Source organism: Poecilia formosa, unplaced genomic scaffold, assembly GCF_000485575.1.
Source record: "Poecilia formosa unplaced genomic scaffold, Poecilia_formosa-5.1.2 Scaffold74, whole genome shotgun sequence".
Taxonomy (NCBI): Eukaryota; Metazoa; Chordata; class Actinopteri; order Cyprinodontiformes; family Poeciliidae; genus Poecilia; species Poecilia formosa.
In genome coordinates this window covers 297,717-313,788 of record NW_006800013.1, presented here as the reverse complement: position 1 = coordinate 313,788, position 16,072 = coordinate 297,717, and the positions used below count along the sequence as shown (strand labels likewise).

General features: G+C 37.2%; 2 protein-coding genes across 2 annotated transcripts; one reads left to right on the top strand and one right to left on the bottom strand.

Moving 5' to 3' along the window:
• The first annotated feature begins 1,192 nt into the window (after positions 1 to 1,192).
• Positions 1,193 to 2,400, top strand: LOC103140721 (olfactory receptor 1-like). The gene has a single exon (XM_007555982.2). The coding sequence runs from the start codon at positions 1,405 to 1,407 to the stop codon at positions 2,398 to 2,400; it is 996 nt and encodes a 331-aa protein (XP_007556044.1). The 5' UTR covers positions 1,193 to 1,404.
• Positions 2,401 to 3,374: 974 nt separating this feature from the next.
• On the bottom strand, positions 3,375 to 16,007 carry LOC103140720 (protocadherin Fat 4-like). The gene is made up of 13 exons (XM_016673355.1): positions 15,972 to 16,007; positions 15,737 to 15,911; positions 15,459 to 15,639; positions 14,251 to 14,501; positions 9,830 to 14,161; positions 9,635 to 9,736; positions 8,629 to 8,930; positions 8,462 to 8,547; positions 8,168 to 8,347; positions 7,896 to 8,023; positions 6,351 to 6,565; positions 6,010 to 6,265; positions 3,375 to 5,413 (listed from the first exon to the last, which is right to left on the bottom strand). Exons 1-13 carry the CDS (start codon positions 16,005 to 16,007, stop codon positions 4,050 to 4,052), a joined length of 7,608 nt encoding a protein of 2,535 aa, XP_016528841.1. The 3' UTR covers positions 3,375 to 4,049.
• Positions 16,008 to 16,072: the final 65 nt, after the last annotated feature.

Sequence of the window (16,072 nt, the reverse complement as noted above, 5' to 3'; positions counted from 1 at the left end):
CCCGCAGCGTCCACTCTGCTGTTGGAGATGTTTGGTGGCCCGGCTTCAGTTTCCCTTTTGTTGCACCTTTGATTTTGTCTTTGTTTTGGCACTACAACATCTCCATATGCATTCATACAACACATCCAAGCATTTACATTACACCACTGATGCTGATTTCCACAATCCATGGTGGTTTTGTTAATAAAGACTTATTTTTGTGCACTTTAACCACGGCATGGTTCATGTTTTTGTTACGACCCTGAGCCAGTCGTAACAATAGCAACAAAGGCTGGTTAAATTTTAACAGAAGAAGACAGCAGAACAAAGACTTTTTACAGATGTAGCTGGGAGACTGAAAGAGCTCTACTTACTTCAGTCAAGTTGAAGTTTTATTTTGTCAAAAGGATTTGCTTTAATGAAAATTTAACTCTTGATTTTTGCTTTTATTCTATTTTTTTAGTCTGTCAATTTATAAAATGTATTAACCCTAAAATAAACCATATATAGATAATTTCAACTGCAAATTGTAAAGTGAATTTATTATTTCTATTTCTCTTTATAACTTTGTTTAACATGTATGAACAATAAATCTACTTGTAGTTAAAAACTATATTCAGGTGGTAGAAATATATTATGAGTGCAAAATTTCTCAAGACAACAATAGTGTCAAATTAATGGAGGTTTTATTTTTTCCAGGGTCAGATTTTTACAGATGCATAGCACATGATTGAAAAATTAAGATAGTTTCCAGTTGTTCTGGCATGTTCCAACTTTTGATAAATAATTTTATGAGAAATACTTGACCACAGTTTATTGCTGCACTATACTACAGAGAAACATACACAATATTTCCAAATACATTTGGGTAATATATGTTTTAACAAATTTTCTTTTGCTGATTTTAACAGAAGATACATCTGTTCTTTTGAGAAAACAGAAAAATTAAGTGTTTTCCAACTGCTGTTGAGGCATAAGAGATTGATTCATCTTTGAACAAATTAAACGTTTTGACAAATCACAAACAACCTATTCCATTCAAAACAGTTTTTTAAATGACATAAGCTTGAAGATGTTGACTCTTTGGGAATATTGCTCCTCAGAGTTTTCTTTTCCATGGACGTCATCAGAAAAGTCTGCTGAAAAGCCTTAAATAGAAACACAGGATCAGCAGGTGCAACTGCAGGGTTACATCACCTGAAGGAATCAAGGTTCTGTTTGAGGCAAAAGATGATCTCTACAAATAACATACAGAGGAATTAGTTCACTTGTAGAATATTCTAGAAAGAAAAACAAACTATTTCTTTTGTGATTGCCAAGCTTACTGCTGAACTGAAGTGGTTTTTATTGTGGCTTTTTAATTCCAACTGAAGGTCTGTTTCATTTTAATTCTGTTTAACATTTTTTCCCCCTTTCGTTGTATAAATGATCAAATACAGAAACGTTACAAATGTGAAAGAGTTTATGATCGTTGGCTTCCCTGGACTTCCACCAGAGTACTATGGCATAGTATCGTTTGTTCTCTTACTTGTTTTTATTGCTATTGTATTCGGAAATGTTTTTATTCTAGCTGTCATCATTTGTGAGCGGACTCTCCACAAGCCAACGTACATGATCTTTTTAAACCTTGCAATGACAGACCTGTTATTTGGCATTGTAACACTCCCAAAAATCATCGCCAGATATTGGTGGAATGATATGATGTGCTCGTTTGGAGTTTGCTTTGCACAGATGTATTTTGTTCACTCTCTGGGAGCGATTCAGTCGTTAATTTTGCTGATGATGGCTTTGGATCGCTTTGTTGCTGTTTGTTTTCCATTCAAATATCCAGTTTTATTTACAAACAAAAACATTTCTATTTGTTGCAGCTTGTGCTGGTTTCTGACTTTTATACGGATTATGGGACTTGTGCTACATGCCCTGACGTTGCCCTACTGTGACCTTAATACCATCATGCAGTGCTACTGTGATCATAATTCCATCACCAAGCTGGCATGTGGGGATGATGTTGCATATGTAAAAATGGTTGCATTTGCAAATGCTATGATCACTCTCTTAGTTCCTTTAACATTTATAATTATTTCTTACTTTTCTATCATTATGGCTGTTGTGAAAATGTCTGCCTCTGGGAGGGATTACAAATTCCTGTCCACATGTGCCCCTCAACTCTTCATTACCTGTCTATATTATGTGCCAAGATGTATTTTATATATTACTGATACTTTGGGAATCAAATTTAGCCCTGATGTTCGTATTGTTATAACAATGTTGTACAGCCTCATACCTCCAGCAGTCAACCCTGTGATATACTGCTTGAAAACGATGGAAATCAAAAACGCTTTGACCCAGAGATTCAGCAATAGGAAAATAAATCTTGCATTTCAAAATGAGACCAAACTTGTGACGAGTAAACACATATAGATTTGCTACATAAGTTTTTTTGTTGTTGTTGTTGTTGTTTGTTTGCTTATAAGTTATACAAGGAGTTTGGCAGGTAGCACATACATCCTGTGTTTAGCTAAATTATTTTAAAAAAGAAACAAGAAAACCATTTGCAAACATAAAAAATGTTTTAAATGTAAAGACTGAACGTAAATATGCTTTAGATGATTTAAAGACAGATCTTTTTTTCATGAAATTAAAACATTAACTCTCTGTGTCCTTTTAAAATATGCTTTTGTGGTTGATTATGTAAGCAGTGCATTTCATAAGGTTCTGATGTAATTTGGCCTCGTTGTACGTCAGATGAATTGACTGAAATGAGAATACTGTCTGCTCCAATGTTCTGACTGTAAAGATTTATATATGTATTAAATTTTTTTCTTTTCTGCAGGAATGAGTTCTGTCTGACATTGCCTCGCATGGTTTAATTAAAGCTCTCCTTGAATTCACCACTAGATGGAGTTAAACTGGCAATATGCTTTTCAAAAAGTCCAGATTCACAATATATGTAACACTTTTTACATTAAACCGGAGTCTTGTGATAGACCTACAGCCTGTCCAGGGTTTATCCCACCTCTGTGTTTTATTGAACCAACGAGATTACAGATTTAAGTAAATGTGCTTGTTTTAGGATTTATGGAGTAACAGCTGAAACATTGTATTAGATTACAATTAAACAATATAATATTTGGATATTCTCATAACATATAAAAAAAAAAAAAACTGCCGTGCAAGAATGGCTACTTATGGCTTTCTTTCACACAAAGAACATTTATGTAGAGTTTTTGGTGTAGAGAATTACATTTTCTCAGTGACGTGCTTTATTTTCGGCTGATAAACTACAAAAAGTATCTGGTTTCTACTCCATTTGAATACTGAGATACGCAAATTAGTTTGTCGTGGACATTAACATTTTAATACAATGAAAGCCAACAACACATACAGGAGTCACATATTTCTCAAAAATGATTTCATTTAAGTTTTATCAGAAAAGCTTTCAAGATAAAATCCTCATCACTCTACTGGATATCATTGCATTGAGCAGCATGAGCTCATTGTGTATACCACACACAAATCTCTATACAGCTGCTACTCAAGTATCACAATAATAACCCAGTAATATCTCTATATATCATGCAGAACAGTCCAAACAACTTGTCTGAGCTGATGAAGACTCATTCACCTTGGGATGCTGAAAACCTGAAAACAGAATGTGATACTGAATAATTTGGTTTAAAATATGCTGCCAGTCAGGGGGGTCGGGGGGGGGGCACTCATCAAGCATCATGTTTTCTATCACAGACAGATGATCCCTAAATAAAGGAAAAAATACAGTAAGACTGCATGTATAGGGCAAGAGAAAATAATATAACCCATTTTGATATAGTTGAACGCTGGATTACATATCTTAACAATGCACTATTCAGAATGGGAATGTAATAAAAGCAAAAGATGAAAGAGGTGGAAGGATTTCATATTTCATAAAATCAGCAGCTTGGAAGATGCAGATTACAAAAAGAAAACAACTTATTTGCGATTGACCAGAAAGACAACTTTGTCCTAGATAATTAAATACAGTAGAAAATTATAGTGAATCAGATATCAACTACTTCATCTGCTCTGACCTTTCAAATAATTTCTTCCTCATCACTTTGCATATCACCGCTGTGACTGAACTCCATGGGCATACCTGCAATGTCCTCAAACACTGCAGCGTAGCTTCCAAAAGTCAGGAGCACATTTACATTTTTTTCCCATTGTTCAAACATAGCAAAGGGATCCGTCTTGGAAATATCCTGACTTAAAGTGGAGGAGGATTTTAGTTCAAAGACATCCTGGCTTATTCTGCACTCTGATGGGAATGGCTGCTCATGCCTATATGTTTTGCCAGTAATGATGTTAAAGTGGTCATAGTCAGACTCAGAGCAAGTAAACGTGCTGTCTGTTTCACAGTCAGATGAGGTCTCTGTTGTCATCGTGGACTCTAGGGGTTCAGGCTCTAAAAGCGCTTGATGTGAAAAAGCTGGCTCAGGAGGAGCATTCAGTTTGCTAATTTCTTCGAAGCTAAGTGGCTGCATTGGCTCCAGGAGCTCTGGCTGTGGGAACTCTTTTGTACGACAGGACATATTCTGCCTCTGCTGCTCTGCGTCAAGCTGACACGATGACTGTTTGTGAAATGAGGAAATATTTTGATGCTTTGGAGGGCATTTCTGTTCACCAGGATTGTCTTTCTTTGAATTACCTAGCAGCCTCCTCAGATCCCCCCACTGGTTTGAATCACTTTTAAGACGTTCCGTGCTGCATAAATGCTTGTGCCAGCTGAGCCTTGGTGAGATGTTGTCAGAATTAAATGCACTACAGATGCTGCCGATCTCGTAATACTCCAGCTCACTCGGAAGCATCAGCTGTCCGTAACTATTAAGCTTCTCATCTGACTGACATGGACTTATTCGATCAAGACGTTTCCCTTTTGAGGTTGAAAGTCCAGCTTTCGGCAACTGATTGCCATCAAAACAAATTGTTGGGTTTTCAGTTTCTTGCCCTGTTTCATGTGTAAGGTTCTCATTTTTAACAACTGAATCCCGCTGTTTCAATCTGTACAGAACTGCAAACATGCATACAATCACCAGGATGGAGATCAGAGGGAGAACCACCGCTATAATCCAAAAAGGCCTGTTGTGCTGTTTCTCTGAGCACTCTTCACTGACAGTGGAAATGCAGATATCACAAAAATGATTGGAGACATTCTGCAGACACACGCATGGCCTGTCCCGCGTTGCCGGTCTGCACGGCCTCCGGTTCTGACAGTCTGAAAGACATGTTCTCAAAAAGGTGGTCTCTTCAGTGCATGGTGAGAAGAGGCAGACACCTGGAGAGCTGCAGCTGGACTGCGGGAGAGTCGAACTCGGCCAGACCTCCACCATTAAACTGTGTCCGCTGACGGGCAGAATTTGACCGCTAACGTTCAGATACTCCACACATCCACTAAATCCTGTGACCACAAGAAAGTTCAGAGATGTCAGGTTGACTCTAGAAAAGCCTCTCTTGAAACAATACTGGCAACTTCATTAAAATGGAAAGATTTAAATGATTTTGAGCATATCATGGCTGACAGTGTAAAATGACAAAAAAAAAAAAAGCATTTCATGGCTTTACATTGAATTTCTTACCTTTAGTTGTATATATCAAATATAACTTAAAAGATATTTGAATGCATTTTGATGCATTAAATTGGCCTCAAAAACATGGAAAATACTGGATCTTCAATCCAGTATTGATCGATCAATCGATCAATCAATCAATCAATCAATCAAATTTTATTTGTATAGCACATTTCAGCAGCAAGGCATTTCAAACTGACAAATCTGTAGAAACTGTGTGAGCTACTATATAAATATTGATCAAAATCTCTGGAGGATTTTTCTGATACCTAGTTGAATTTGTGAAACTAAGGCATAAGACTAGTCAGGAATAAAAAGGAGTCCAACTTGATACTGGCAAGAAATCACTGTTTATATAATGAAGAAATCACTGTTAAAAAAAAAAACAAAACAATCAAAAAAACAACCTAAAAAGTCATAGGATTACCTGACTGTTGGAGCTTTCTTTGTCTTGGTGGAGCGGCAGCAAGAATGATCTTTTCCAAACTAAAAAGTCTTAAGTCCATGTTTTGTTGGGTAATGTTCAAGACCATTTTGTCATCAACATACAGTGAATTGTTACTCCCACTGGTCGATAAGGACAGGACGTGCCAAAGACCATCAGCAACTAACAGCTCCACTGTAAACTCTGACATATGTCCTAAAGGATCAATGGAAGTGAACACAGGTTGTCCGTCTCTTACCTGAAAATAAATTAGAAATGATTGTCAGAGTTTTTGATATACTCAGACATATCATGCCCATATATTAAATATACTTTTTACAAACCATCAACACAACATGTCCTTTTCCAAGAATAAAGAGCAGGGTTCCATCTTCTTTTGTTTTGAACTTGACAGTAATGACAGTTTGGATTGTTGTGTCTTCCTGTTTTGCACCATCCTGCAGGTCTTTAAGCAGAAGGTCTCTCTTAAATCGCTCCTTAATGACATACTCAATGTAATCAATCCCCTTGAAGTGTAATACAAGTTCTTCAGATATTTCTGTTTCAAAAAGGTAAGAAAACATATTCAGTCCCAACATTGCGCAAAGAAAAATCTAACATTCAGTAACTCCACATTAGCTCTATCAAGCTATCAGACTTAATGAAGAGACAAACTATATAAATTATTGTCAGGATCTCTTTGTCACTTTACAAATACAGTTTACCTTTATTTTTCCTTGATCAAATCCTTAAGACATTAATGGCAATCCTAGTATTTTTTATCTGCTCATTTGTTTTGTATAGAAGCCTCTCTTCTTTGAATTTGAACTTGAATACTCTTAAAGTGTCTTTTTGACAGATAAACCCTAGTTCAGTCAAATTTACATTCCTATTTCTGCAGGTGGCATCTTAAGATCTTAAAAATATGAAGATACGACCTTGCTGTATTGCTAAAGTATTTGTTTGATTCCCAATACATATAATCTGTCCGAAGTGTTCTTAGGTAAATAAGGCTTTGCAATAATAAATTATGGGTTTTAAATTTAAATATTGATAATTAATTGTCTCAAACCTTGAAAATGTCTGTGGCTAAAGCGATAGATCTCTTATTAGAAGAAATGTATTATTCCTAAGGGAAATACGTAAAGCTGTAAAGAAAGGTTTTCATCCTGTTTAACTGTAGATGGAGTGCTGAACTAGTCCCAGTTCAAATGAAGCTGAAATTTGTCAGCTAATAGTCATTAACCACGTTGAATCTGTCAGCTAAATCTAATAAGCTCTCTCTTTTTTTGCTTTATATTTCCAGTTCGGTCCCACTGAAACCCAGACTCATAACCAAACAACCAATATCTCTGCCTGAATTGACAGCCAGCCTGACCCAGTTGCTCTCACCCAGAGCAACCTTGCATCTTAAATGGCAAATAGACTGAATTACTACAGCGCTTCTCCAGTCATAGAGTTTTACAATCTGCTGTGGCTCCAAATCCACAGCAGATTGTCTTGGAACAATCCCCCGAAGACGCTCTGTGGAGGATTTGCTATTGTGTGATGAATTATAATATGAATTCTTGATGGTTAATAGCTGTGATTGACAGTACAGTACTCAGATTCATTTTGTTAAATTGCTAGTTTCAGTGTTTATTGTAAATAAATAATAATTTAAAGGATTTCATAGAAATCTCGTGGATTTTTTTTTTGAGTAACAGAAAATAGAGTTAGTGGTAGGATTCATCTTACAGAATGATTTTTGACAGATAATGGACGTGATTAATTTATGAACATTGTTAAATAGCATTTAATAGCTTAAAACTGTTACACTGGTTTTTAAGAAAATATTGTTGGTTGGCTTGTCAATCCACTTCTCCATATTTACTTATGTATTTATTTACCTGTATCACAGTTTCTTCCTCTAAAGGGAGTTTTGCACTCACAAACATATTCAGACCAAAGGTCATGACACACGCCCCCATTCTTGCATGGGGAGCTGTTGCATCCTGACACTGCTGCTCGAGGACACCTTTGTTAAAGGGAAAAATAGCACATGTTGCTTGAGAATCATTCAAACACATTCCAACAAAATGTAAAAAATAAATAAATGTGTAGCATCATAATTGCAAATTTAGTGGTAAATTTATAATATCTTAAATGCATGAAACACTACCTGTTGAATACATTATAAGTTGCAAGGCCAGAAGAAGGTCTCAGCAAGATGCCATTTATCTGAATATTTCGAATGCACCCAACAAAGTCATGTGTTTTTATAGGACTTGGATGTTGCAAAATTACTTCCAGGCTTCTCAGTCCGCCAAATGTCATATTTGTGTTTCCAACGTCAAGAGTCCTAAGAGATGCAAAGATGAAAAGAAATTAAGAAATTATTTACTCAGGTTAAGGTTGTTCAGATAAGGCTGAAAATGACAAAAATTGTCATCTGTAAGAATTCACTTATGGGCACCTCTCTGAGATAGTGCCATCAAACTCTGAAAAACAAAGTCCATTGTTCACAACATCTGTACAGTTGTCCACAAGCAAAGTCCCCATCTGTTAAAAAATATACAGATCCACGTGAATATTTTAATCAACTTATGACTGGTCAACATTGTGTAGATAGCTATAGCTCACATTCCCAATCCTTCTGACAGTAACGCTGTGAAAATGTCCATCTGCAACTTGCTTATGCGTCTGCAACTTTACAGGTCCGGAGCCAAGGTCATAAGAGAGTTGTACTCTGCTGTCAAGTATCTCCAGTGCAAAAAACTCCCTGCTGGATAATGTTCCTGAATTGTACAGGAGTAGGGAGTCCCTCTGCACTGTTGCAAACTCAAAATAAATTAAATTAGTCCTGCGATCCAGTGGGGGAAACTCCACAAAGGACATTTCTTCAAAGCCATAACTGGGTTCCTCACAATGGACACCACTGACTCCTGAAAAGAAAATAAATTGCAGAAACTTGATCATAAAATAGACATACTTAGTAATTTGATGAAGTTATTTAATGTTTTTAAAAACAGATATTTTGGTGCTAAGGTACAATAATACTAAAAACTACTTTTAGCATGCCTAAAATATCTTTGTAGACCTGGATTATGTAGTGATCAGATTGTGTTTAACAGTGTTAAATACGCAATGCAGAAGCATTATTTCTGGTCATACAAATGACTGTGATCTTGGAACGTTGTAGTAACATAAAACACTTATTCTTCTATGGAAATAGCATTTGTAAGAGAATACTACTAAGATTATCTATTTTTACATCTGCAAATGCATATTTTTAAAATGCATTTAGTGACATTTATTGTTATCAAGATTGGATATGTTTGATGATCAATGAATAAAGGAAGCAAAAAATAAGACATGCTTCTGTTCTAATAATGAAGTATAGGATTAGAATTCATTGGTCATTGTAAAAATAGATCAAAGGATTGATTATCTGAAAGGAATGAAGCTTTCAACTAACAAAAGATAAAATATCAGAAGCAAACATGTCAATTTCGATATAAAACCTTGTTACGAAGCAATAGCTGTTATTAGTATATAGTAAACTGTGAGCTTTTATTAGCTCACATTTCTTTCTTGTTTCTATAACAATCTCCTATTTTGCATCATGTGCCTTTATGTTTTTTCTTACCAAAGGGACAGATACAGAGGAATCCTGTTTGTAGGTTAATGCATCTTCCCTGAAAACATGGTGTAGACCTGCAGTGATCTTTGAGCTGTTCACACCGTTCTCCTGCAAACATAGGTAAACATACTTTTTGCAAGGATTCTGGTTAAGGTTAGTACAATGAAACATGTTGAAGCGTGTTTTTGTGATCAATTCTACCTTCAAATCCAGGTGCACACTGGCAGTGGTATCCCTCCTGTGACTGAATACACGTCCCACCATTTTGGCACTTCACCTTAAGGCACTCGTCCACATCAGCCGAGCAGACTGAGCCAGAGAAGCCACTCTGACAGTGACAGCGGAAACTTCCTGCAGTGTTTTCACATGTGCTGTTGTTCTGACAAGGATTCGCCTCACATTCATCAATGTCATCTTCACAGAGTGAACCGCTGAACCCGACCGAACAGGTACAATTAAAAATCTCTTTCTGTGGCGACACAAAGATGACAGCCATGCTTTCCAGGACAGCAACCTCCTGGCTGATGTAAATGTTTTTGTTGCATGTGGCCCCGTTCTGACAGGGGCTCATGAGGCATGGATCACTGGTGATGTGAGAAATTGTCATATTGCTTTGGGACTCCAGTAACTTCTTATGCCCAGCAGATATACTACTTGCTACCTCTCTGCTTAGATATTGTCCATTGTAGTTTTTCACTGCTGCAAGTAGTAGTATCTCCATGCCAATATGTTTGATTCCAAAAACATGAGTCTTTGAAGCCTGCAGGTTGAACAGACTATCCAAGGCTTTCACAAACCGCAAATACCTATTGGTCAAGAAGTTTTCCATTGAACGTGAGGCCACGTAGAAAAAAATACAACTGTCCACAGATGCATTTGTAAAACCTTTGTAGTTCACATAGATACTGTTATTTACTGGAAAATGAACTTGATCTGTAGCTTCAACTGTGACATTGAATGTGGCCTCGCCCTGAAAGGGGGATGACCATAGCTCACATGTACCATTGGGTATCATGAACATGTTAATCGGGCCACTTCTAATGGAACAGAGGAATGCATCAGACTCATCATGATCCTCAGGATGCACATTGCCAATCATGCCACCATTAAAAGAACTGCCAAAATATTTCACCTCAATAAAGATGTTTCGTGGTAACGGGGGGTTATCGTTTTCATCTTCCACCCTAATGTGGAGTGTTGTTGTTGAAGACAGTGGTAGAGGAAACCCTGCATCCTTTACCACCACCAGTAATCGATATTCAGAGACATGCTCCCGATCAACAACACGTCTGGTGAGTAAAACTCCATCCGGAGTGAGAAAAAAAGTACTTTCTGCTGACAAATTTGATAGCCAAAAAGTAAAAGGACCTTGATTTGGAGGTAAATCAAAATCAAATGCATTTAATCTGGCAACTATGGTTCCTTCAGGTTGATTTTCCTTCACTTGAATCTTGTTTGTCACGAGTTGGGGGGCGTTGTCATTAACATCAACTATGTTCACAATGACGTTTGTTGTCCCAGTGGCTGGGGGAGAACCATGATCGGTGGCTGTGACAGTGAGATTGTAAACTGGCCAGCGTTCCCTGTCAAGATCAGAGTTTACTAACACAATGCCATTAAGTGGATCAATGGAGAAAGAGGAATTTGTGTTTCCGTCTACAATCCTAAAGATGAATCGATCCCAATCCAGTGCAGAGTCCTGGTCCAAAGCACTTACAGTTAACACAGATGTCCCAGTTGGGGTGTCTTCTTTAACATCTGCCACGTACCATGTGGATGTGAACAAGGGTGCATCGTTAGTCTCAATCACATTAATATTGACAGACGTCTCAGCTATGTCTGTTCCATGAATAACACCAGAGTTTTTTGCCAAGACTTTCAAAATTACTTTACCGTTTCCTTGATCCCTCAAACTACGACTTGTATATATCTCTCCAGAAAGTGGGTCAATGTCAAAGCCAAAATTTTTGCCATGGCCAAACATTAGATAAAACACCTCACCTTCAGGACCACTGTCGTTATCAGTGGCCGTCACTTTTCCTATTGACGTTCCAACAGGAACATTTTTGTATACTGAAAAGCTAAAACTTTCTTTTGTGAAGGTTGGGCTAAATTCATTGAGGTCCAGGATGTGGATGATAACATGAGCCAAACCAAACAAGTTGTGTCTGGCGGTGTTTGAAGCTTTGACTGTTAAATCAAACATCTGCTGTTGCTCGTAATCAAAGATATCCAAAGTAGTGATACTCCCATTTCTTGAATCGATTGCAAATTTATCAAAACTGTCAGCAATAAAAGAGTAGGATATTTGTGCATTTACTCCTGAGTCGATATCGGTGGCCTTTATATCTAGAACCTTTGTTCTAACTTTTGAATTTTCAGGCACTGTTGTGGTATACTCTGACAATGAAAAGACAGGTGGATTGTCATTTACATCCACAACAATCAGAGTTACATTCATCCAGGCAGATTTAGCTATCCATCCACCATCTGTTGCTTTGATTTGCAGATTATATCTGGTTTCTTTTTCAAAGTCAAGCTCTCTGGTAAGTGTTAGCAGCCCAGAGAATTCGCCAATGGAGACTGGAAAATATTGATTTTCAGGACTAATGAGGTATTTAATTACACCATTGGGACCGTAATCCCCATCTTCTGCTTGGATTTTCCCAGCCACTGATCCAACAGGCAAGTCTTCAGGGACAGAGAACGTGACTTCTGGTTCACTGAACCTGGGAGAAAAGTGATTTTTCCCAGTAATTACAAAGGTGATTTCAGTCTCAGAGATCAAAGGAGGAAAGCCCTGATCTTTGACCACAACTAATAAAGTAAGTGACTCATTTTGACGTTCTTCTAAAGTTTGACTTAAAAATAACTTTCCATTATCAGCTTGAATCCAGAAGAAATCAGAAGCATTGCCTCCACTGACGTTATATTTAATATAATCACCGCTATTGACGTCTAGATCTGTTGCAGTAAACTTGGCCACTTCAGTTCCCACCAATAGGTCATATGGAATGGAAACCAGTGCTGGAGAAGGCAAAAACTTTGGAGGGTGGAGGTTCAGTTGTTCTAATCTCACTGTAACAGTAGTGTTACTGTGCAGAGGAATGCTGCCACAATCAAATGCAACAATTGTGAAGTTATAGATTTCAAAAGTAGAATTATGTAAAAGGAGTGGCTGCTTTGAAAAAACATCTCCTGAAGAAGCGTCTACCCAAAATAATTCATTTGGAGGTTCAACAACATAGACAACCTCACTGTTTTGTTCAATATCTGTGTCTGTTGCAAAGACCTGCAAAACAAAAATCTCTAAATGTTTTGTTTCTGGGATAGCAACTGAATACAAATTGCTAGAAAATACTGGTCGGTTATCATTGAAATCTAAAACAAAGATACTGACATCAGTGCTAACACTCCATGCTGAATCATTTGCATTTACTTTCAAGACATAATGGTCCTGTGCCTCCCTGTCCAGAGACCTTCTAATAAAGATGCAGCCAGTGGTGGATTCGATGTCAAAAGGGAGATCCTGATTTTGGTCAGGTATGTAATAATTAATTACTGCATTAGAATCAACGTCATCATCAGTTGAGGTTATCTGCAGAACTGTGTGCCCTATCAGAGCATTTTCAGAGACCTCTGCAAGATGTATCTGAGAGAATCGAGGTGCATTATCATTCCTGTCCAAAACAGAAATGATTACTGTTGCTTGGTCTGTATGAAGGGGGTTGTCAGGTTCTGCAGCCTCAACTGTTAAATTAAAAAAGGGAATGCTTTCTCGATCTAAACTTACAATGGTGCTTACCAAACCATTTTCAGGGTCAAGTGTAAAAAACTCATCATTATTTCCTTCTGTTATGTTGTACCATACTGTGCTGTAATTGGGAGAATCCGCATCGAGAGCAAGAACATCACAAACTCCAGATGGTGGGGAATTTTCATAAACCTCACACCTGTATTCAGTCTGGGTAAACTGGGGAAAATTATCATTTACATCAGTGATGTTTATGTGAATTTCTAAAAATGATGAAAATGGAGGCGAACCAGAGTCTCTGGCTTCTATCAACAAAGAAAATTCCTTTTTGCTTTCATAATCCAGTGGGTTCTCAACTGTCAGTGCTCCACCTAATTGGTCTAGGTGAAACATCTCTTCAAAGTTTCCAGAAGGAAGATAAAAAGAGACAGGTTCAGCTCTGATGCTTGCTGCAGAAATAACAGCTACTACTGTTCCCACTGGCTCGTCCTCAAAGAGAGAATAACTCAGAACATCCACATTCATCTCTGGGAAGTCAGAAATGTTGTGAAACCTGATACTGATAGTAGTGATGTCAAATTTTGGGTTTTCTCCAGCGTCTTCTACATACACGTTGATGACAATATCATCCGTGCTCTGCAGTAAGCTTGAAGTGAATACTGTGCCGCTGTTCGGATCAATCAAAAACAGGTCTGAACTTTGTCCATATAAAGAGTATTGCAGCTCTGCATTCATGTCAGTGTCTTCATCGATTGCTCTCACTGCACAAACAACTGAGCCTGTGGAAAAATACCAACAAAATATGTAAATTTTGCTCTCAGTCTCAACAGTGTCACCTTCAATGTCACAAGGAAGCAAAGCATCTCACCTGGAGGAAACTCTGTGGGCACATAAGCCACAAAGGGGCTGTCCAGAAACTGAGGCCAGTGATCATTGATATCACCAACCAGGACATTAACAAGTACAGAGCTTGACAGCGGCTGTGTGGGATGCATATCCGTGCCAATCACTGTCAGCGTGTAAAAGGCTACAGTCTCCCTGTCCAAGAAATCAGTGGTAAGCAGTTCTCCGAACGTTTCCTCAATAGCAAATGGCGCATTGTGGTTTTCCATGAAATACCTAATTTAAAGAAAAAGTGAAACATTTTTTAGTATACAGTGACATCCGAAACAGTTATGCTTTTAAACCTTTTCCACATTTTGTCAAGTTACAGCTCCAAACTTCATTGTATTTTATTAGGGTTTTTATGTGACAGATTATTGAAAGGTGGAGAGAAAATGATGAATGTTTGGTAACACTTTATTTAAAATGGGTTGAATAAGACTGACATGACACTGTCATAAACACGACATAACACCTGTCATGAACATGAATAAGCCTTCATGAATATTTATGACTGTTGTCATAAAGCGTCATTCGGTAAATTATGACCCCTTTTAATACAAAGTTGGCATTATTCAAAATGTCTTTGTTATGAAAACTTGACATTAACCAAGAAATCATTAATGATATAAATTTGTTATAAAAGTATTACTGATTAAACTTTAAAAATTAAGTAGCTTTATGTTATTAAAGGTAAAGTTTAAAAAGTTATTCACCTACCTTCAAATAAAGTGTTACCAAATGTTTTTTATTGTTTCACAAATGAAAATTATGCATGGTATAGGTACATATTCGGCCCATTTGATTCAATACTTTATAGATCCACCTTAAAGTCTTGCAATAGATCTCAGTTGGAATTAGGTCAAAACATTTAATAAGCCATTCTAACACATAATACTTAGATCAAAACCAGTCCATTATAGCTCATTATGAGCTGTTTTATGGGAGATCAAATTATACATATGGTCAATGGAGCTTATTTGCTATATGGAAAGCATTTTAAGGCAATCGGTTGGACTGGATTTTATTAAGAGGTATCAGAGTAAAGAGTGGTAAATATAAATGCAAACCAACCTTTGACTGATTTTAGATTTAAAAAAAAAAATCTAAAATCGTTTTTCCTACACCTTACAACTGTGCAAGTAGTTTGTGTTGTTCTACCACATAAAATCTCTTTTGGATGTGATTCTTCACCTTACTTCACCACTCATGCCCTCATCAGGGTCAAACGCAGATATCATTGCAAACACTGTGCCTATTGGACTGTCCTCAGACACTATGGTGTTGTAGACTTCCTCTGAAAACTCAGGATGGTTATCATTGACGTCATCCACAGTGATATGGATAGTCAGAGTGCCAGTTAGTGGTGGAAAACCTTCAAATTTACAAAGTGACATTCATTAAGTTAAACCCGTGTGAAAGTGTTATTTACATATTGAATCTAATTTATGTTGATCTTGAATATCAATTACCTGAATCAACAGCTGTTATGATGACAGTGTAAAATGATTCTCTTTCCTTGTCCAAGCTGTGTAAAATCTTGAACACACCGTTGGGAGTGACAGAGAACAGACCATCGCTGTTTCCTTTTTGCATAAAATAAATAAGCTGACTGTTGATCCCCAAGTCTTCATCCAAAGCTGAAACCTGGTCAAAAAAAGGATTGGAAACATTAATTGAATAAAAATTTTAAAAAAATCTGTTGACTAGGCATGAGCCAGTTATCTGTATCCAGGTATCCATCCTATTCCTGGCAGTGGCCCTGTATGTCTGAGTTTGTGTTTATCAATACACAAAATCCTGGATTT